Genomic DNA, 21,101 nt, shown 5'->3' on the forward strand with positions numbered 1-21,101 from the left:
ATTCAGTTTCAAACCACGTTTTTGCCAATTAATATTTTTGTTGAGTCCTGTGATTTGTACCGAAAGAGCTTATACCTTAAATTAAAATTCGCATATTAAAAGTAACCAGATAGTCCGTGATTAAATCAACCTCTGTGTTTTAAATGGTAGGCTACCAGCATCAGCTAAATATTTATTGTTGTTCTAGTTGGCATCCTGGATTGCAAAGTAAGCAACCACAAATGCCCAATTGCAAACAAATTAAGACAGAGCCCGAAGACAAAGAGATGTGTCTGTCATCCCACCATCACATTTCAAACAGTTGTACGTTATCTAAATGTTTTCCCGGTTGTGTAAAAACCGGAAGCGAATTGAGTCCAGAGAGACTTGATGATGACCAAACTGTGCATCTCAAGAGGAAAGTGAAACATCGTCATGATCGGGAGGACAAAGACAATATTACTGAACTGAAAAGTGAACCTGCGGAATGCTTTGATGACTTTTTAAATAATTTTATAAAGCAAAGTTCTACTGAGTCACAAAATATTAACACAACTGATTCTGATGTGTTAATTTTGAGTGAGTGTGAGCAGCTAAGGGGGACACGAGTTTGCCGTACTTTGACATACAAATCTTCAAAGATACCAAGTGGAGAATCTACTAAATGCCCTGGATACGTAGACAAATCTAAACATAATACAAATGGGAGGACCTCAGGAACCGATAAGAACAAAAACCACAAAACAAAACATAAACATTTCTGCCGAATCTGTGAGAAAGGCTACGTTCACAAGTGCCACCTCGGTGTGCACATGAAAACCCACACTGGAGAGAGACGTTACTGTTGCCAAGAGTGTGGTGCAGCTTTCTTTCACAATGATCGACTTCAAGCACACCTAAGGGTTCACAGTGGGACCAGACCCTATACTTGTGGCGAGTGTGGTAAGAGTTTCAGTAGATCAGGAAACTTGAGAGAGCACCAGCGACGTCACACAGAGGAACGTCCTCATCAGTGCACTGAGTGTGGGAGGAGGTTTCTATCAGGACGAGATTTGAGAAGGCACCAGATGATTCACACAGGGGTCAAACCCTTCACATGTACAGAGTGTGGAGACAGTTTCCTGCGCCCTGCCACACTCCAGAAACACATGAGAATCCACACAGGAGAGAGACCCTTCCTCTGCTCTCACTGTGGGAAAACCTTTCCCTATGCACAGTCATATAACGGTCATATAAAAACCCACCAAAGATCGCACAGGACCTGACATTGACAAGACTCCTTGACTTGACTTCTCAATCATATTGTCAAACACTACACAGGATCTAATTAAAATAAACTGTATTCAGTTAGCAACAGTATTTCAAGTGTTTCACTGTACTTAAAGATTGGCTACAGTAAAGTGGTTCAAGGCTGAATGATTTATATTTTGTATTTAGATGCTGGAGTTTACTGCCAAGAAGATTTGTGAACTATTTGATATACTCATCAGTGTTTGAATGTTACTGATACACTGTATTAAATTGAGCATATAACCATAACAAATTATCAGTTGACCATGTTTCTGTAACTACTTTTAATGGTTTTTGAAGTTGTATCATAATAGTGCCTTGTTGAGTAGCCTAAATTAAGCACAAAGCAAGTGTGTTGACAATCAATTTAGTAACATTTAGATATTTTATATAACAGACAAATGTTTTCACAGTGAGAGTAATGCAAATGTATGCACAAGATAGTACACAGTTATAATTCAATGTTAATGACGCAACATATCGGTCTCCTTGATATGCCAAAAGGCATCAGAAATACATTTAAGTACAGTTCATTCAGCTGCACAGAACAAGGATCCAGACACAGGCAAGACTGTTACATCAAATACACCAGTGATTAATAAGAAGGAATACAGCAGTGCACATTAAGTAATTCAAGTAAACTAAATAAATACAATATAACCAACAACACACCACTGGCCATAAATTAAACAGTCAAACAAAGGCTTCCCAATGGAAATCAAGCCTTGTCCAATCGAATGCCTCACAGTGTGTGTGTTCGGTCAGACATATTGTCTGTGATCCGACTGTACTTCATTGAACTTAGCCATCTGTAACCAGCCCTTCAATGGCCGCTGTCATAATGTGTCATCGCCCACCTCGAGCTCTAATGCCCTCCCTCAGAGGGTCGCCTCGACCCTTCCCCACCCCCCCAACCGTCTCTCAGGCCAGGTGACTGCTGATCAAAACAGCCCCTTGCCTTTCCTCCCTGCTCCACCTCCTTTCTTCTGGGGAGGCTGAGAAGAGGGGGAGGGGATGATGGGGGGTAGGTCCTGGGGTGTTTGTCGATTGAGAAGCTCCTTGAAGACCGAGTTCATCTGGAGACAGACCTCCTGGGAGGAGATATGAAGGCAGAATGATTAAGAATGAGACAGAGAAGCCTCTGTTCCCTGGACCACCCTCTGTTTAGACAACCTCTTATTATGTTCACTGACTGAGTTTGATGAGGACAATCATAAGGACTGTAGACAGTCATTAAAACATTCATTTGGAGATGAATCAGAACCATGCCAAACCTTGTCAACTTGAACTTGAACGTCCTCAGCAGAGGACTTGCTTTGGCATCTGAAAAAAAAGAGAGAATGTTAAATATATATTTATTGTGCACAGAAACAGCAACGATAAAACAATCATACAGCTTCATTGAAATCTCTTCATTTCTATTCACATTGTACGTCCTGTACAGTGCCACAGTGGAAACATAACCAGGTTGGCCCAGTCTACCCTACTCTGTCTCATCTCAATATGGCTGTGGAGAGTGAGAAGATAGGTAGATGGTACCTACTCTTTCCGGAAAAACCCTGGTGAGAGGGAGCGTGACGGCCTGACGTGAGGCCCCACGGGGAGCTGGAGGGCAAACTTGACATTTGGAGCAACAGCGCCCCCTGTGGGGGCTGGTCTGGAGTTGCTCCGATGTCGCTCTGCCTTCGCTTGGGGCACTTCAGCAGACGTAGTGGGGTGGAGGGGCCCTGTCTCCACTTCTGACTCCCCATCTCCATCTTCTATGATAGGATCGCTGCCCAACAAAATACATGGGATCCATGTGTCCGTGTACGAGAGTGCACGTGTTTGTTAGTGTTTATGTGTTGTCGCTCACCAGTCATCTGGCTCCAGTGTCATGCATTTCTCATACACTGGTCCCTGGAGTTCAGCTTGGCTGGGATAGATGCTCTCATGCTGCACGATGATGTCCTTGACCAGAGCATTGATCTGAGGCTGCAGAGTGACGGCATCATCATCCTGCGTCCCTCGCACCAGGCTGGGGCCAAAGCACACAGCCAGGTTGTATGGCTGCATCATGTTTTCATCACTGTACTGAGACACACTGCAGACAGGGGGACAGAGGAGACAGAGGAGACAGACATGAGTAGAGGAAGAGATCAGATAAACTAGTCAAAGATAGGGAGGATGTTGAAATTGAAAGATGGGCACAGTTCAGACAGTTTACAAAACAGCCTTCTCATCAAAATAGCCCAGAGCAGTCAACCATTTCTTCCACTTCTGCTTTTTACCGGTGGCTTTGGTGCTCCCCTCAAGCATGAGATGTACAACTCGCCGAGGTTTTTTGTTGTTGTTGTGCATGCTGAAAACGGCAGTGATTTTGTGAAATGCTTTTGAAAGTCAACAGGAAGTGTTCATCACGCGGCACTCACTGATGGAGGAACGCAAAGAGGTATCGCATGACCACAAGGACAGGTGGAAGGTAGGAGGAGACGACCACTTTGAGCTTGGCCACTCTCTCGGCCTCGTTATCCATCTCTGGAGGAAGAGCAACAGGCCAAACATGTTAGCAGACAGCTGCATGTGCAAACAGAAGGGAAAAAACAACCCTCTCATGATGTCACAATACGCACATATTGTATGTTACCCACATCATTCGTGTTTCTATCCTAGTGGGGCCTGTCCGTTCACTCCCATCCAAAATCACTAACCCCTAATCCTAACCTAAAGGCAGGATTGGTTATGTTGTTAAAGAGCACATTTTGACAAATTTGATGAACTCAACTTCACATCCTGATAGCAAGCAATAAATATAAATATTTGACAGTAAAATGTAATAAATCCAATATCTCGTCATCGCAGGACTAATAAACACAACCAATCATTTTGTTTGGACCAAATGAAATGATTGGACAGCATTTGGACTGAATGCAATGACTGGACGGGCTACTTCCCTGTCTACCTGCAGGCAGTAGACAAACAACACATTCATGTGTTTTGGGGGGTGGCTTTGAAGGGAGGAAGTGGGAGTTTTAGTCGGAATCCTTTTGAACTCAAGCCAAAATTGCTAGGTTTGCAAAATGTCTACCCGGCCTTTAATTCTAACCTGTACACTAATTGTAACCTAGCCTGACGTTGTCATGCTCATAATTCTAGTCAGAATATGAGTCTGAAAACTCTCCGTTGGGCTGTGACTACGGGGCGTGTGTCAACCGAGCTCGTGAAACAAATGCCTCTTCGCTCAATTGGATAGACCTACAACCAATCAGAGCAACGTCATATGTTGTTTGTTGAAAACAAATTCAACCCAAGCGCTCTTTGGTGACGTTGTGGATTACGTTACTGTTGATCATCTGTCCATCATTGTATAAAGCCCGCCCTGACAACTTAATTGGTCCGAACAGCTCCTGTTCAGATATCGTTTTTCCGCAATCGAGCCCCTCCAGACCCAACTTCCCGACCAAATGTTTTTGAGGGCGGGGATAAGTTGGGCTGGCAGCCAGGCTAATTGTAACCCTAAAACCTGAAAAAAAGAAGTTAAAGTTATGGGACCCAGGAAAGGGGCCATACAAGGTCAAGTTTTCCATCCTTGTGAGGACATTTAATCCCCACATGGCCAACAAGAGCACACACATACATACATACCCTCTCCTTACGTGCACACGATAATGTATCAAAGATAAAACAGCTCACGGGTGCACTCCAGGAGTTGGCTCATGCTGTCTTGAGGGAAGAGAGGCTTCTCCAGGCCTCGGAAGTAGAGCTTCAGCACACCCGCCACAGAGTCTATGTCACAAACCCTGTCCTCCAGGGGGTCCTCTCCTGCAGGAGCAGCCCAGAGCACACTGCCCACCATTATTAACCAGCAGCAGCATGGGAGACCTAGCTCCACTGAGAGACAAATCAGCAGACAGGCTAACCTCTCTCGAAGGCGTCTCTCAGGTTGTTGACCTCCACCTGGGAACCCGGCACTCTGAATATACCCTCGTGGTGAAGACCTGATGGACGGACACACACACACACACACAGTCAAAGGTGGAAAGGTCCTCTAGTTCACATGTGACTCATACAGACAATCAAGTCATGATTTCCATGGCTTACCGTTGAGGTTGATGAAACGAATGCAACTCAACACCACAACTGGGATCTGCTGTCCTGAGGCCTGGAAGTGTTGTCAGATAGATGAGCGGTTAGGGAATTGGGTTATTAATCAGAAGGTTGCCGGTTCAATTACCGGCAGTGCAAAATGAAGTTGTGTCCTTGGGCAAGGCACTTCACCTTACTTGCCTTGGGGGAATGTCCCTGTAGTTACTGTAAGTTGCTATGGATAAGAGCGTCTGCTAAATGACTAAAATGTAAATGTGTTGTTGAAAAAAAACTGTGACATCATTCTAAGGCCCCCCGAAAATAACGAGAGGACAAATAGCAAACATAGTCCACACACATACATACACACAACTGACACATGTTTTTACCTCTATGAAGGACAGCATGTCACCAGTGAACAGTTTCTGATCAAACTTGATGCCGGGGTGATTCTTCCTCACACGTAAAGACTTCTTGCCGTTTTCTCTGAAGAGTGAGTAACCAACATCTAGTCAGACACAACCCATAGATATCCACCTAGCATTGTGTGTATTTTGTATGTTATTATGAACTCCCAGAAAACAATGGGGGAACCACATATGAGGAAACTGACAGCCTACCTGGGTTTGTGGCCATTGGTTGCCTCTGCTAGGAGAAGAAAGAGCACAATGAATGACTAAGACATTTACAATAAATGTAATAGAGTCCAATATCAAGTGTAGTTAACACTCAAAGTGTTATGCAGTATGCATATAATGGAAACTTGCGGTGTTAAAGAATGACACTCAAAATGTGTCTCTGCTTTGCTCACGGCCATTTCAAAATAGAATCTGTTTCTGAAACAGCTGTTAATGCTCAGTGTCCGTTTGTTATGTCAGAATACCAGAAATAGCAAGTACCTTTTTCAATTGCCACTTTGAGAAGATCATGTTTGGCCTGGAGCTTGGATACCAAAGAGCTTCCAATCAGATAGTCTTTCACTTTCTGAGAGAGAGACCAAAAATGTCCAACCATCATGATAATCACTGACATTAAGTCAAGTCGTTGTCATCTTAGCTATTTTTCTTGAAAATTCATTCAAGTGCAGGAGAGCGACTTGGTATCTTTTTCAAATGCATTTCACTGAATGCTCTTTGAGGTCATCTGTAACATGACTGGATAGATGTGGCCTGTTCTGAGATCAGAGAGGAAGGAAAGCCCTGTGACTCACAGCCAGGTAGAGGATCTCTGTCTCCTGCAGGTTGGCTCGACGCCTGGACACACTGGGCTTGGCAGCCAGGTTCTCACTGCTGCTATCATAGGCCTGCTGGCCACCACTGGTACTGCAGCAGCTGCCACCAGCACTGGATTCTAGGTCATCATCACAGATTATCTCCAGAAGGATGCTGTGGGCGCCCAATACGCTTTTTCCAGCCTAGGGGGGCAAGGAAGGAAGTTTGGAGAGAAGAATGGAATTGGTCCACGATCCATTGAATCAATGTGGGAGTTGGAGCGGCTGTGTGCATTGGATACCTCTTCGGTTTCCTGGTTGACGGCGGCCAGCCTGGATTGCAGTTGTTGGAACCTGGTCTCCAGCTCACACCTAACCCCACACTCTGCACTCACCTCGCACACCTGAGCAGGACACAAACAGTGGGTGAAGTTTCAAGGAGAAACACGCACAGGCAAGACTTACCGCGCATGGAAAGCGAGCACAAATCATGCCATGCGCCCCCACGCGGCCACACGCACTCACACGCACACAGACACACACCTGGTCTCCATCATGGGGCTGATACTGGAAGCACTGGGACAGACAGAAAGCATTGTTGTAGGTCTGAAGCAGGCAGTCTCGGTCCTGGTTCTGGTCCAGTCCGGACACGGCCGTGTGGAGCTGCTTCAGGCCTCCGGTCAGACTCTCCTGGGTCTGAGACCGGATGGACAGGTAGGAGCGCAGCACGCGAGACAGGGAAAGGTGGTACCCTGCATCTGCAGACTGAGGAGGGCAGACAGGCTCAGGCTGAGGGGGTGACCTTCATTCAAGTTGTTTCACAGCCGAAGACCCTAATCAATTATACATTGAGTTCTAATGTATGGTCAAAACGGTTTCACTCAAGCAAACGTTTCATGAAGTCAAAGGCCATCCAGGATATAACACCAAGACAGACAAGCTGCTACCAGTAGTAGTAGTATTACTAAAAGTAGTCGTCAAAGTAGGTACTTTATTGATCCCTAAGGGGTCATTGGGAAATTACTGTAGGTTTGAGAAACCCCAGAGACTAGAAGCTCTGAAGACACTCACTTCAATGAGAGAGGAGATGTCATGGTGGTAGTACTTGTTCATGGAGGTGTTGGCCGCAGCCAGGTTCAGAAGATAATCGTTTCGTGCCTTGGTGCACTTCAGGTGGATCTCTTTGACCTTTTCTTGTCTCTATGTAACAGGATTGTTTTTATTATCTTCATACATGTTTTTTGGGTGAGGAAAGGCATTCTTTCAGTCCAAACAAGGAGATGTGAGTGGGATGTGTGAAAGAGTTTTTACTTTCTCGATGAGTCTCTCGACTTTCTTGGCAGTGCTTTGTTTCTGCTTCTCCAATTTCTCAGCCTCCTTCAGCTTCCCCTCTGCAGACAAAAACTCAGAGTGGTACTGGTAATACGTCCTCCAAGCCTGCGGGTAAACACACACAAGCAACCGTCAACACCTGACTTCATTTCCACATTTCGTCCACATATCCATAATCGCCAGTGTAGGTTCCCCCCTGTTACACGCGTCAAAATGCTGAACTTACGGTCTGCAGCTCTGCGGTGACCTTCAACAGTCCATCTTGTAACTGAGTACATATCTCCTTACTCTGAAAACACACGGTAGAGACAAAACAGTCTGGCGTGAGATGGAGAACTGGATGGACTCCAGTGACATGGGCATAGCAACAAAACCAAAGTTTAAGTCAGACAGAACAGAGATCAGTCACCGTTGGTTACAGTTAGCATCAAAGGCAGTCAGAGAACTCGAATAGTCAGTACAAGACCGTCAGAGACAAAATCAGTCAGTCCGATTCCAGGGAAAAGTCGAGAAAACAGCTTTTGGAGTCCTAGACCCAGACAGAGGGTAGAACCAAAATTACACTGCATTTGCAAAACTACAATTACAGAGGACTGAGCTGGCGACAGTGACAATAACAGTAACAGCAGTAGTGGTAGTACCCTCTTTGCCAGGCGCTGTGTGTACTCCAGGCAGTGTGTGAGAGGCTGGGTAAGCAGGTTACTGCAGCTCTCGCTCAGACCACTGTGCTCCCTGCTCTCCTGGCGGGTTTGACTCAACAGAACCAGCCAACACTGGGCCACCGACTGACCGTTCGGCTCCTTCCTGGAACCCAGTCAGGAGGAAAGGGATCGAGAGAGTAAGTAGGATGACAAAGACGAGAACTTCAAAAATGGCTACCGTTACAATACATTAAACATGCACTTTAACTAAACATATTTTAGGCAGCTTTAAACACCTGTTTCTTTTTCTGTCTCACCTCTTGATCTTGGAGGTGAACTTCTCGGCCAGTTTGTCCAGAGAGCGAGCGTACTCGCCCTCGATCTCCCCACGTCGTCTCCAGTACTCGCCCAGGTCCTGCAGCTGCTGGGTCTTCTGCTCCAGCTGCAAATCTAGAACCTTTAGCTGATCCACCAGCTGGCAACGCACCTCTGGAACGACGGGAAAGGAAGGGAAGAAAGAGTGAGAGAGATAGCAGAAGTAAAATAAAAAAGACAGATGTATCAACTGTCGATTGAAAATGCTAAATATGAAAGTAGTCTGGCATGCATGCTACTTTAAAGTAATAGCCTATAGCCTATATACAGTGTTCTGTGCCATGTTAAAGCTAAGCTACTTCAGTTGCTAAACAGATTACATTTGTGTTACCTTTGATTTGTGTGTCATAGTCCACAACTTTTCGAGGTCTTGCGTAGGACGTCATTGTTAGTCCAACAAGGTTACAATCTGGTAAATAAGTGAATTATTATCATGCTGTTTACACGAGCTCAACCAGTAAAATTCGTAGCAGGGTTCCTCTCACAATCCGTGTTTACGGTACAATTGGTTCTGTGGGTGCTGCCTAATGACCTGCCTTAGGGGTGAAAGTCCAAGTTATTCAGAAGTGAGCGCTTCCAAGCCAGACTATCCGACACAAGCTATCCACTGTTCCACACTTTCACTAAAATCCGAGCTACGATCCAATCCTTCTATGTCACTTACAGAATGCAAATAGCGTCCTTAAATTCCGTTCCCTTACTGTTAACACATCTCCCTCAACCAGCCGCTTCTCACCGCCTCTCAGTCCTCTCTCCGGAGAGACAACAGAAGACAGCTTGGGATGACATGTGGCGCTCGGCTCGTGGTGCATCAGTGCATGCTCTGCAAAAATAGCAGCCGCATTTTCGGCTCACCTAAAAATAGTGCCCCCAGTCAGGCAAACAACACCCAGAGTGTTTGTGTTGAAAGCGTACAGGTGGTTGCACCTAGTATTACAACTGAAAGTAAAAGGGTACGGCGATTTTGATGTATTCGATAGGAAATTACTGGTCTAACCCCCCCCCCCCCCCCCCCCCCCCTTTACAAATATCAATTTGTATTTAACCTATTCTCCTAGAAGCTAACCGAGGCTTGGGTTGGATATTTCAAATATTATCAAATAAATCTATGGAATATTTACACTTTTTCCTACTGTTAGGGTTGAACCTGTAAACCTATAAACCAGGTTTGAGATGAGAAAAGAAGAGTTCGTGATGTGTACTACAGTTATTGTACTGGGGGATGTCCGTTGTGTAGGCCTACCCTAACCTAACCCCAAACCTTATACCACAGGGTGTTTCCTGGGTGCACCCAGCAGAGCCAATTAGGTGTCAGAGGTCTCCACTAACTACATGTCACATGATTTTCTCTCTCTCTCTCTCTATCTCTCTCTCTCTCTCTCTCCCTCATACACACACACACACACTTTCTCTCTACACTAACTTCCTCATTTCTTTAAGAATAATACTTCCCTCAGCATTCTGTCAATGCACATCTTTCTATTTGGACTGTTCTCAAACTGAAACCGTTTTATGAAATGTTTAGTAATTGTCCTTTTTTTAAATCTAATTACACAGGTCTATTGTGTTTCTTTGGGAATGTGTTACAAAAAGATTTTTGGTGAAAAGACCAGCTAATCTTTCCACTCTGTCACCCATGCCCATCTGTCTCCACCATTCCTTTTCTCTGTGATCACCAGTGAATCACACAAGCACTGGATTTTGTCATCATTATTTATATATACTTTGCAAAGCGTCTTTGAGTACTTAGAAAAGCACTTTGCAAATTCAATTCTAAATTATTGTTATTTGGATGCTGTTCTCTTTAGTACATCCTAAGCCGTAAATATTTACCACCAAAGTGCACAAGTACAATAATTGTGTTGACCATATCAAGTTTACCTTAACTTAAACAAGTCTACTGAATTAATACACAGAGTATTCAAAATGTAGTTTAAAAAACAGAGCAAATTCTTGAATAAAATCAACTCTAACATAGGACCAGTGTAGACATAAACAACATGCACACACATCAGTTTCAGAGAACAGACTCCTACTTGCAAGGATTCTTCTTTATCCTCTTCTTGTCCAAACAGACTTGACGCAGATCACGCTATAATAACCACTCTTCTTCCTCTCCCTTTCATTAGCAAAGAAACTTGGGTGGAACTCTCTATCCTCCTCCTACATCATACACAATCAAACTGCTCTGCTGCGTACTCCCTCACTCTGACACACACACGCTGAGACATCAGTGTCAGCTTATGCAAGAGTGGTGAGTGAAAAAGGCTCAATTAAACCACACCCCCCTTTTAACCACCCCTCCATTGAACAGTGAGTTCATTATGTTTCAGATGATAAATGCTGTCTGGACCTAAACTTACTTGGGAGTAACAGTTTAGTTAAGTGAGATCATTTGCATGTATCTGTGTAACATTCCAGGTGCAGTCATGTAACCACAAACACTTCAACAACTGATCCCAGCATGAGGCGGCTTTGTATTACTATAGTCACAAAAATTCACCTGTTTTCAATGTTTACCAGAAAGCAAACCTATTCATTTGTTCTTGTGCATATTCTTGTGCAGTTTCATTTGATTCAATTTTGCCATTTAACACCCGCAAAGGTGTTGAAATGACAAGGAGGGTGTGAAAATAGCATTGTGGCTTGATGTCTGGAGGAAACAGAAGCACCGTCTCTGATATTTGCAATAAGAGATGAAAACGGGTACCCATTCCACTCTAATCTTTCACTTTCTTTTCTGACCACCATTAAAAGCAGCCTTCTAAATGTGTCAACTTCCTTACTTATTTATATCTAAAGCGGACACCAAGTTCAGAGATCAGTAACAATCTTAATTGTAGCTGCTTCATGTCATCATTTGATCAACTGGAGTGAAAAGCATAAAATATGTGAAAATATGAATCATACAAGTCCAGCTGCCTTAAGTATCATATAAAGAAATCACACCATTACCTTGAACAAGAATCTCTACCAAGGTCATTCATCGAAACTTTTATTTTGATAGAATACTTAACTGAAAATATTGATCCAGGCAATCAAATAGCCAACTTGTTTTTAAAATGAGTTGAGGTTGTTGCTGAAGTGATGATACCATCACATCCAATAAATACTTTATAATCAGTTTCAAATTTAACATTTCTTTTTATCTCCCAAACATAGAATTAGGCCCCACTCTAGTTTCCGTACTTGGTTACTCGTCAGAAAAAAACAGTTTTTGAAAAAGATATTGCATATTGCTATGTGAAAATGGCTCTGATTATTACAAAGATGCCAAATCCTTATTTGTGTCTGTAAAAGAAAAGTGTATCCTAAAAAAGGTACCCTGGGGTCAAAGGTTAAGATGAGTCATTGCGAGTCAGAGGATGAATCTTTGACGTCCGTGCTCTCCGTGGCCTCGCTGACCTCACTCAGCTCTTTGCCCTCTCCTCCACTGTCACGCTCTCCGTCTCTCTCCTGGTCACCGGACGCCAACTGGGCTGAGGAGGCGTCCTGCCCAGACACGCGCACCCCTGGCTTTCTCAACTGTGGGACCCATAGACGGCAACAACAGACACGCTGTTAGCATTCACTTAACACACATTGGGGAGAAGGGAATGTCCTTCTTATTTGGTGTGGGGGAGGTGTGCAGATCACTGGCTTATTGCAGATCACTTGCTCATCATCATCATCATCATCATCATCATCATCATCCGGGGTAAGCCATGGTAAGGAGGAGTTAATAGTCACCTCATCAGCCATGTGGGCAAGGTCTCTCTTCATGGCGTAGGCATCCTCCCCGTCTGCATAGTACTTGGGCTCGACCTCGCTTATCCTGTAGAGATGGACAGCTATTCAAATCCCTGACAAAGGGCTCAAGTGCAGCCTTTTATTATTTATTTATTTGCTAAGACAAGCAGCTGTAGGTATAGCTATAGCTCACTCTGTCTGTTGGTCCACAAACATAGCATGGTCACAGCTATTGCAAATTTGCACCACACAGGCCCTTGGGACATGAATCATAGGGGAGAGAATGAATAGGACTTACTGGAACTTCAGTGTGTTGGAGTACAGGTGTAAGGCTGCTCGGTTACTGGGAGATGGGGAGAGAATGATAGATCTAATTGTCAAATTAAATTGACATTACTCTACATAAGGTGTTGGTTCTCAGAAAGACAATTCAAAACAGCAGTTTGTTTAATAGCACATTTCATATTCATTCAATAAAGTCACTTCTTTACTACTCCAAACCCCATCATGGCTACAGGTTAAGCTGGGGTTGTTGAACATGTGACCATGAATGGAAACAACACGACACACAACCCCAGTCTGAGTTACCTTTTTCTCACGTGGAGGGAGACGTATTTGGCGTTGAAGTTTTCGATCATGGCCCGGCTGGCTTGGTCCATCAGCTTCTGGGCCAGACCCAGGCGCCTGTGGGAGCGCTTCACCGCCTAACAGAGACCAGAATGTGTGGGTCTGGTTCTATTGGGTGTAAATAGTACAGCGTCGTTTGGAGTGTGGACTTACCAGGGATGTGATGTGTCCGTGGGGGACATCGTCTGGGTCCTCCTCCCTGGAAACCACGTCACAAGAGATGAGGGACAGACATTTACAAAATGGTGTACTGGAACAAGTTGCACCAATGCAGTTTGACATACTCACATCTTGGCCAGGACATATCCCACTATCTTTCCGTTTTCATCCTCTGCTATATATGACAGCTGAAACATTGACACCTGGATTAGATACCAATAACACCCATGTGATCTAAATACTACAACTCCATATGATCGTTCAGATGTAATACCCGACTGAACAGATGTTTGCAATAGCATCTTTCATTGCCTCCACCTGCGTTATGTGAGATGAATCAATTATCTAGTATTGTTTAGAGTTGTCTTGAAATACGTGTCGGAAAATATGGGCACCGAGAATAGCATCCGTCGGAACTGTAAGGGTCAGACTGAAGGTTAAAAATGTTTACCTGTGGCCAGGACAGCCCATGATAGAAGTAATATTTCATCTGATAATTTTCAGGGAGACATAGCAGATTGCAATGTTGCATGTTCATAAGGTCCTCCGGCTTAAAACGATAAAGAGAACAAAGTTAGCCTATGCTAACTAGAGTAGAAAGCATATGATAATAATAACTGTCTGCAATATAAACTAACTGAAAATATTAATGAGCTATTTTCTATCATGCTAGCTATCTCTAGCATTCATTTGCCTAGTATAATAACAGAACCAGGCTCATAACTAGCTAGCAATTTGAATGGTCCATACGGCAGCTTACTTACCCTCGCGTTACGAATATTCATTTTTGTATTGATATACAACGTCTAGCCAGGAAAAAAAAGTTGCAATGACCTTAATAATTCATAAAGTTGACAGATTTTCTCTATAAATGTAAGGCTATCTGGCTAACTAGCTTAAAAAAGAAGAAGCATGCTCTTGCTAGCCGGAAAGTCCTGTGACGTACTTCCGCCCATGGTTAGATGTGATTGGGCGACTGGGCTACATACGTTGCATTGTTTTGTTTATTAAACAGTATATCAATTAATGGTAACTTTAATAAGCCAGTGTAAAACGAGTTGGTAAAAATAAAAATAGTTTTAAAGATAAAAATGAAGACTAAGTACATTTTCTAAACAACATGTCAAGGTTAAACCAAGCTATACAGTAATTGTTGCCATTTGGCCAACGTCGTGCGATTATCCAATCAGGGGGCAGCTTGTGCCGTAGTCAGACAGGTGTGAGGCGGGGAGGGGTTTGAGGAAAATAATATTTTTTAGAGCAACACCTGTGGTACTGACGCATTGTACCAAAGAGTATACTCTTTGACTGTATGGCTAACATCCAGTAGACGCGTTCTTACATATTTATAAATATTAAGGAACTGCATTCCTGGGAGGACGCTAACATATCGATTATATCTTATCAGAGCGCAATACAAGATATTTTTAACACTGAAGATCATGTTTTCTTCAGACTGTAGGCAACCCAACAGTGACAAACTGTGAAATAATTGAATTTGAGGCAGGTCATCGTGATGCAACTGATTTTGAGCCTATGAAGGACTAATAGAATGCTGTCAGATCAAATGATCTTTTTTGTAGTAGTGAGGTCATTCTGGTTTACAAACGTTTGTATCTAAATAACATGGACATAGATAGTGTGAGGTTAGAGTCAAGTCTATGGATCGGCAAAAAAAGATACCGGGCTGTCCTGACAGGCTGGCACTTCAATTGGACTGAGCTTGATAAGAACAACCGAGATAAGCTAACGAGTAAGTGCATTACATTCATCACTTACTGGTCCATTCAGGTTGAATACATATGTAGGCTACTGTAAACTGCAGCAGTATGTTTAGTACTGTTTAGTACAACAATTAATGTGTTGTTACATTTACAGAAAGCATTTAGAAGTATTTTTGATTACAAGTGCATGACAAACTAATTTACTACAAGAATTAAGTTACCAAAACGTAGAAACAGTTCCCTACTAGAATACACATCGCCCCATGTTTAAATAAACTTCTTGAGCTGGCATGAATTAATGTGTGCAATGCTCCACTGGAAAAGTCCCTTAACCTGTCTTGGAGCATACAAAACACACAAAACCCACAACATGTGCTTAAGGTTTCCATTTGTAAATTAGGCATGACATTTTGTGTTATCAGAGACAAATGGTGTGTTATGGCTTAAATGATGTGAATAATATATAAACAATGGTAAGACATTACAGAGAGGTTGTCCGGTAAAGAACAGAAGGAACAGAACAAGTTATACTGCACTAACACGAAAACCAACTCACAGATAGCGAGCGTCACTTAAAACAAAGAATGTGTTTTACACACACACACACACATTAACAAGGACAAACAATTGAACAATAACACACACTCCCCACACACGCGTAGCAACCATTGTAAACTGGTTGTCTAAGATAGACAAAGACTGCCTCAAATTCATAAAATACATTAGACTATCTAACTGAAATCACCCTTATCTTTCTGAAATGCAAATAGTAACTGCTCAGAAGCCAGGCTCAGTTTATGCACCCTCACACAAACCTGCGCGTACACACGCATACACAGCTAACCTGTGTCAATTGCGATTAAAGTTTCAGTGCCTGTGTCTGAGGTCATTGGAGCTGAGGAGGGGCGAGTGGAGATCTTGCCCCAGAAGTCTGTTGAAGAAGCAGACAGAGACTTCACAGGTAGGTCAGAGGAGAGGCTACAAGATATCCCTACTTCAAGGTTAGCTGCAACCTGAAATAGGAGAATCCTACATATCCGGTGCTATTGTTTTTATGCATCTAAATCTGTCGCAATGCTGCAATTTAAAATCAAGTGGCTTGCCTGTCTCCTGCTGTGTTCCAGTGTTCTACATTAAGCGCAGCAGAGGAGGTGGGTCGTCTGGGTTGCTATGGAGACTGGGCAGGACCCAGTTCAGTTGCCCCAGCCGAGACCTGAGAGACCAGTGGATGACCAATCTGAGAAGTGCCCTCAAAACTCACAGTGAGATACGACGGTCCTGGGCTCTTTGGAAGTCCAAATATCTCAACCTTCACAACGCCGCACAAACATACATTTTTCTAATTGTTCTCTTTTTCTTTAAAATGTTCTTTCTGTCTTTCTTTCTGTCTTTCTTTCTGGCACGCTGTCCATCGTTACCCTACTGTAGGTCCCTCTCGGCCACACAGGCTGTTGGTGTTCATCAATCCATTTGGGGGGAAAAAGAGAGCACGGCAGATTTACCACTCTTTGGTGGCCCCCCTGTTTGAACTGGCCGGAATCAGCTCTCATGTAGTAGGTACGACACACAGATCCAACAGCTGTTTCGCAAACTGGATTTATTTGACCTTTTTCTCCACTTCTGGTTTTTGTGTGTGTGTGTGTGTGTGTGTTACCATGGCTATTTCATTGCATGCCAAAAGTGTTCATGAGCTGATATTGTACAATTGATTTGTACTCCCTGGAATGTGTTTTGTTTAGTGACTGAACGAGCCAATCAGGCGAGAGATCATATTTTAAAGAAAGACCTGACCGGATTTGATGGGTAAGGAAAAAGTGGTGAAGTGGTAACCCAGTATGGGAGGTTGTATAATGGACATTTTGTTGTGTTTTTTACAGTAATGATGAGGATATAATAACAAGCTTATGTTTGTACTATGTGTAACCAATGTGGGTGTTCTCTCATATAGTCCACTGCAATGCTCGCGAACAACATGCATAACAACAATATTAATGTTTTGACAGAATTGCTTTGCGTCTCTTTCCTTAGTGTGGTGTGTGTCGGCGGAGATGGAATGTTCAGCGAACTGCTGCATGGTGTGATTGGTCGTACGCAACAGGAGGCGGGTCTTTCTGAGTGCGACACCACAGTAGCTTTAGAGCCATGCAGCCTTCATATTGGCGTAATTCCTGCAGGTGTGCAGCTTTGCGCTGACAATGGACAGCCAGTGCATTTGTTATTCAAAATGAGAGCATTGAAGATGTCACGTCTATGGTTTGATTGACAGATGTGGCGTCTGATGTGTCTGTCCACAGGCTCCACAGACTGTGTATGTTTTGCAACAGTGGGCGTGAACGATCCCGTGACCTCGGCTTTGCACATCGTCATCGGTGAGGCATCCCATTTTTCCACTACGACAGTTTACATTTAACATGACCGTGGCAGAACAAGAACCAGTTTTGAGCGAGTGATGGTATCCATGGTTTGACAGGGACACAGTGTCGTCGTGTCGGCGTTGAGTAGTCTTAACCTTTCCCCCACATTCCCACCGCCCCGACCCTGCAGGCGACTCTCAGCCTCTGGATGTGTGCTCGGTACATCACCCGCCTGCTCTGGTGCGCTACTCCGTGTCTCTGCTGGGCTACGGCTTCTACGGAGACGTGCTGGCAGAGAGCGAGAGGCACCGCTGGATGGGCCCTCTCAGATATGACTACGCCGGTATGGCAAACAGCCTGGGTCGTTCCACTGAATTGTCTCTGCTGCAGTTGTACTTTGATAAAACAAAACACTTTTTTTTTCTTCTTTCTGTGTCACTGTTACACGTCACTATTTTGAGTGCTATGAAATTCATCGCTCATACAAATGCTGGCTCATGTGTAATTCGCAAATGACACACACACCCTAAAACTTCCTCATTCCATCCTGTACATGTTTGTGGCTCTCACCAGATGTTAGCGCTTGATGCTAACTTGCTAACCCCCATCCATTCTCCCCTCAGGTACCATGGTCTATCTGGGCAACAAGAGCTATCCAGGCATAGTTAAATATCTACCCGCAGAGCCACAGCTTTCCAGCCCCAGGGACAACACCCGCTGCATGTCAGGGTAAACCCTCATTACACTTCCTCAGAGGAAGCAGAACCGTGTTACAACTCACTGTGTAACACACATAGCACAACTAAGAACATACTAAATGCAGATATGTTTTTTATCCATATTTTTTATCCAGAAGTCCCTCACGGAAGGGAAGAAATGTATACCTGAAAACATAACCAACATGTTAGTTAACATCTCCAACAACACAATGGGACATGTGTTATCATCTCCAAGAGAGAGGGGATCACTAAGCAGATCACGAGTTATTTCAACTAAGCCTCGTGTCTGTCGCTAAACACACATATAACAGGTCACTGTTGTGCCTTGAGACCAAACTTGGCAACCCAAGCTAGATTCAATGACTCGTTAAAAGCCAGCAGACATTAAAACAAGAATGGATTTCTGTGAAGTCTGGAGAGAAAAAGTCCCTTACGAAATTAGTTTTCACATGTACCTCAAGAAATCCCCATTGGGAGAAAGTGCTCCTGTTACGTGCCACGTGACAAGGTCTCAATTCTCCCCCTAGTGCTGTCTGCAACTGAGACACAGGTGTTGGGTTTACCTTAAGGAGGACAGCGTCCTTGGTGACGCTGGCAACCCGATCCGGAAGAAAGGAGAGCTCACACCTCCTGGACACTGTGTGTCTGAGAGAGAGAGAGAGAGAGAGAGAGAGAGAGAGAGAGAGAGAGAGAGAGAGATGGTTAGGATGGTAATGAGAAGGTGTCATGTGCTGTGTGAATAAATCAATGTGTTATAGGGAAACCTTTACACCACAGAGTTGTGGTAGTGTAGCAACCTAATGTATGTCTCTGTGTGTGTGTGTTCAGATGCCGGGTGTGTTCAGAAAGCACAGAGAGGCTGTTCCCTCATCCTCCAGACTCACTGTACAGTTCCCACTTCAGCCAGTTCAGCAATGATGCTGAGGGTATGGGCCTCTCTCTCTCTCCCTCTCTCTCTCTCTCTCACTCACTCACTCACTCACTCACTCACTCACTCACTCACTCACTCACTCACTCACTCACTCACGCATACACACACACAAACTGAAAATAAACCTTCCTTTCCCTCTTCCTCTCTCTCTCTCTCTCTCTCTCTCTCTCTCTCTCTCTCTCTCTCTCTCTCTCTCTCTCTCTCTCTGTCTCTCTATCTCTCTCTCTTGTCAGGAGAGTGGGTGAGCGTGGAGGGCAGGTTCAGGTGTGTGTCCCTCACCTGCATGTCCAGCTCCTGTCCCAGGAGCCCCCTGGGTCTGTCACCCTCAGCCCACTTGGCTGATGGGACTGGAGACCTCATCATTGTCAGGGACACACACCCTCTGAGCTTTCTCACCTTCCTGCACAGGCACACCACCAGCCAGGATCAGGTGTGGAGCCACGTCCAGCACAGCACTACACATGAAAACACGCATCAAGCTAAGAGATGACTCGTCCCTTTTAGCTACTTCCTGGAAAAAAAGAATGAGGTTCTCCAAAAGGGATGAGTCAATTAAGCCTATGAATCAGCATTGTCACCTGCTGTAGGCTTTGAGAGTCAGAAGTGACCTTTGGCCGGTGTTAACCACCAGTTGACTGTATGACTGTAAAATCTCTACTAATACAACCACAAATCCCATTTCGAAATAGTGCCCTAGAAAAGAGTGTCGTAAAGGCGTCTTGGAAGATATGTCACGGTCACGTCAGGTCAGTCAATAGGCCTCGATGGGTTTGTCTGACCGAGCCCTCGTGTGTCCAGTTCGACCTGCCCTTTGTGGAGGTCCACCGCGTGAGGGCCGTCCGCTTCTCCCTCCCGCCCGGCGAGGAGGAGGAGGAGGACAGCGAGAGCGACGGAGGGTTGGAGAGGCAGTGCGTCCACGACGGGGAGACCCGGAGCAGCAGTGGGTCTCAGCAGCACCTGGCAGAGCGAGGGGCGGAGCGAGGGGAGGAGCGAGGGATCAGCAACAACAAGAGAAGAAAGAAGAAGTTTCTGTGCGGGCTGTGCTGTGGCCGGGCTCCCTCCGTCTCTGTGTGGAACTGTGATGGAGAGATCCTGCCATACACAGAACTCCTGTCCAGGTAACCACCCACTAGATTAAACTATACTACCTTCTTTACGAAACTATACAAAAGTACGTCATAATGTACTGAACTATATTATATTATACTAAAGTATACTGTGCTCTACTGTACTGGACTTTGATGTAGCACATTGTTAACGACTTGATACTATAGTAAACATCTCCGTGGCTTTACAGAAGGTTATCGTTCCCTCTCTCCTTCTCTCTCCTTCTCTCTCCTTCTCTCTCCCCTCCCCCCCCCCCTCCCCCTCTCCCCCCGTGCTCAGGGTGCACGGTCAGCTGGTGCGTCTGTACGCCCGGGGGATGGAGGACACGGCAGCCGTCCAGAGGAGCTGGGAGGGAAACAAGACCTGCAAGAGACGAGGTGTCCTGCACAACTGACACGGAAGCAGTGTGCCTGACACGACTTCTGCACGCCGCGACATAGTCGCGTGATCTCAGCGGTCAGGTCCAGCCAGGGCAGGAACGATGGTGAAAGGGTTGTGGAGGCTGAGAAAAACTGGATTCTACGTTTCAAAACAATAAGCCACGGTGCCTTTGGTTTTCAGGTCACTGCAGTCTCTCTTGACCAAAGGTTTTCCTCATATTTCAAAATGTCTAAAGAGGATGTCTGCATTTTGTTACAGTATAGTCAGGGAGTTTCTTTGATTGACAGCACCTCGTAAATGACCTCATATGAATACAGTTGTTTTCAGTTTCAAGCTAAAAGGACTCATGACTTGACACTGTATGAATGTGGTATTGTTAGCAATGTGTTTTATCAATGTTCATTTGAGCTGCCCATCTGCAGTTATGACAATGCTAATCATGTAAAGACTAAAATAATAAATGGACACATCACGTGCA

At 44.6% G+C, this 21,101-nt stretch overlaps 3 protein-coding genes and 1 long non-coding RNA gene across 8 annotated transcripts; 2 read left to right on the forward strand and 2 right to left on the reverse strand.

Moving 5' to 3' along the window:
• Positions 1–1,620: 1,620 nt before the first annotated feature.
• Positions 1,621–9,719, reverse strand: LOC146251694 (SLIT-ROBO Rho GTPase-activating protein 3-like). 4 transcript variants are annotated; one of them, XM_084679361.1, is made up of 21 exons: positions 9,557–9,719; positions 9,224–9,301; positions 8,835–9,006; positions 8,518–8,680; positions 8,103–8,165; positions 7,856–7,981; positions 7,616–7,744; positions 7,088–7,309; positions 6,847–6,948; positions 6,545–6,748; positions 6,234–6,318; positions 5,955–5,982; positions 5,724–5,820; positions 5,350–5,410; positions 5,169–5,246; positions 4,942–5,070; positions 3,681–3,786; positions 3,125–3,352; positions 2,813–3,043; positions 2,544–2,592; positions 1,621–2,360 (listed from the first exon to the last, which is right to left on the reverse strand). In XM_084679361.1, the coding sequence occupies exons 1-21, from the start codon at positions 9,702–9,704 to the stop codon at positions 2,211–2,213; spliced, it is 2,649 nt and encodes an 882-aa protein (XP_084535487.1). In that variant the 5' UTR covers positions 9,705–9,719; the 3' UTR covers positions 1,621–2,210. The 4 variants fall into 4 exon arrangements, with proteins under 4 accessions (XP_084535487.1, XP_084535486.1, XP_084535484.1 ...); XM_084679360.1 differs by having other exon boundaries at positions 5,955–5,979; positions 9,429–9,566; XM_084679358.1 differs by having other exon boundaries at positions 9,429–9,566.
• LOC146251695 (uncharacterized) lies at positions 8,379–9,208 on the forward strand. Its single transcript, XR_014732013.1, has 2 exons — positions 8,379–8,714; positions 8,850–9,208. It is a non-coding gene; the product is annotated as an uncharacterized LOC146251695 (long non-coding RNA).
• A 2,151-nt stretch (positions 9,720–11,870) lies between the features above and the next one.
• naa10 (N-alpha-acetyltransferase 10, NatA catalytic subuni) lies at positions 11,871–14,352 on the reverse strand. 2 transcript variants are annotated; one of them, XM_084680035.1, is made up of 8 exons: positions 14,172–14,352; positions 13,859–13,957; positions 13,537–13,595; positions 13,402–13,447; positions 13,210–13,325; positions 12,920–12,964; positions 12,622–12,706; positions 11,871–12,417 (listed from the first exon to the last, which is right to left on the reverse strand). In XM_084680035.1, the coding sequence occupies exons 1-8, from the start codon at positions 14,190–14,192 to the stop codon at positions 12,241–12,243; spliced, it is 648 nt and encodes a 215-aa protein (XP_084536161.1). In that variant the 5' UTR covers positions 14,193–14,352; the 3' UTR covers positions 11,871–12,240. The 2 variants fall into 2 exon arrangements, with proteins under 2 accessions (XP_084536161.1, XP_084536159.1); XM_084680033.1 differs by having other exon boundaries at positions 11,871–12,424; positions 12,620–12,706; positions 14,172–14,351.
• A 507-nt stretch (positions 14,353–14,859) lies between these two features.
• On the forward strand, positions 14,860–21,093 carry LOC146251697 (ceramide kinase). Its single transcript, XM_084679910.1, has 13 exons — positions 14,860–15,160; positions 15,997–16,092; positions 16,256–16,393; positions 16,560–16,688; positions 16,871–16,934; positions 17,160–17,305; positions 17,426–17,500; positions 17,676–17,828; positions 18,109–18,214; positions 19,033–19,130; positions 19,369–19,565; positions 19,934–20,253; positions 20,522–21,093. The coding sequence occupies exons 1-13, from the start codon at positions 15,034–15,036 to the stop codon at positions 20,634–20,636; spliced, it is 1,764 nt and encodes a 587-aa protein (XP_084536036.1). The 5' UTR covers positions 14,860–15,033; the 3' UTR covers positions 20,637–21,093.
• The last annotated feature ends 8 nt before the right edge of the window (positions 21,094–21,101 follow it).

Source organism: Hypomesus nipponensis, chromosome 18, assembly GCF_054491055.1.
Source record: "Hypomesus nipponensis isolate SF chromosome 18, ASM5449105v1, whole genome shotgun sequence".
Taxonomy (NCBI): domain Eukaryota; kingdom Metazoa; phylum Chordata; class Actinopteri; order Osmeriformes; family Osmeridae; genus Hypomesus; species Hypomesus nipponensis.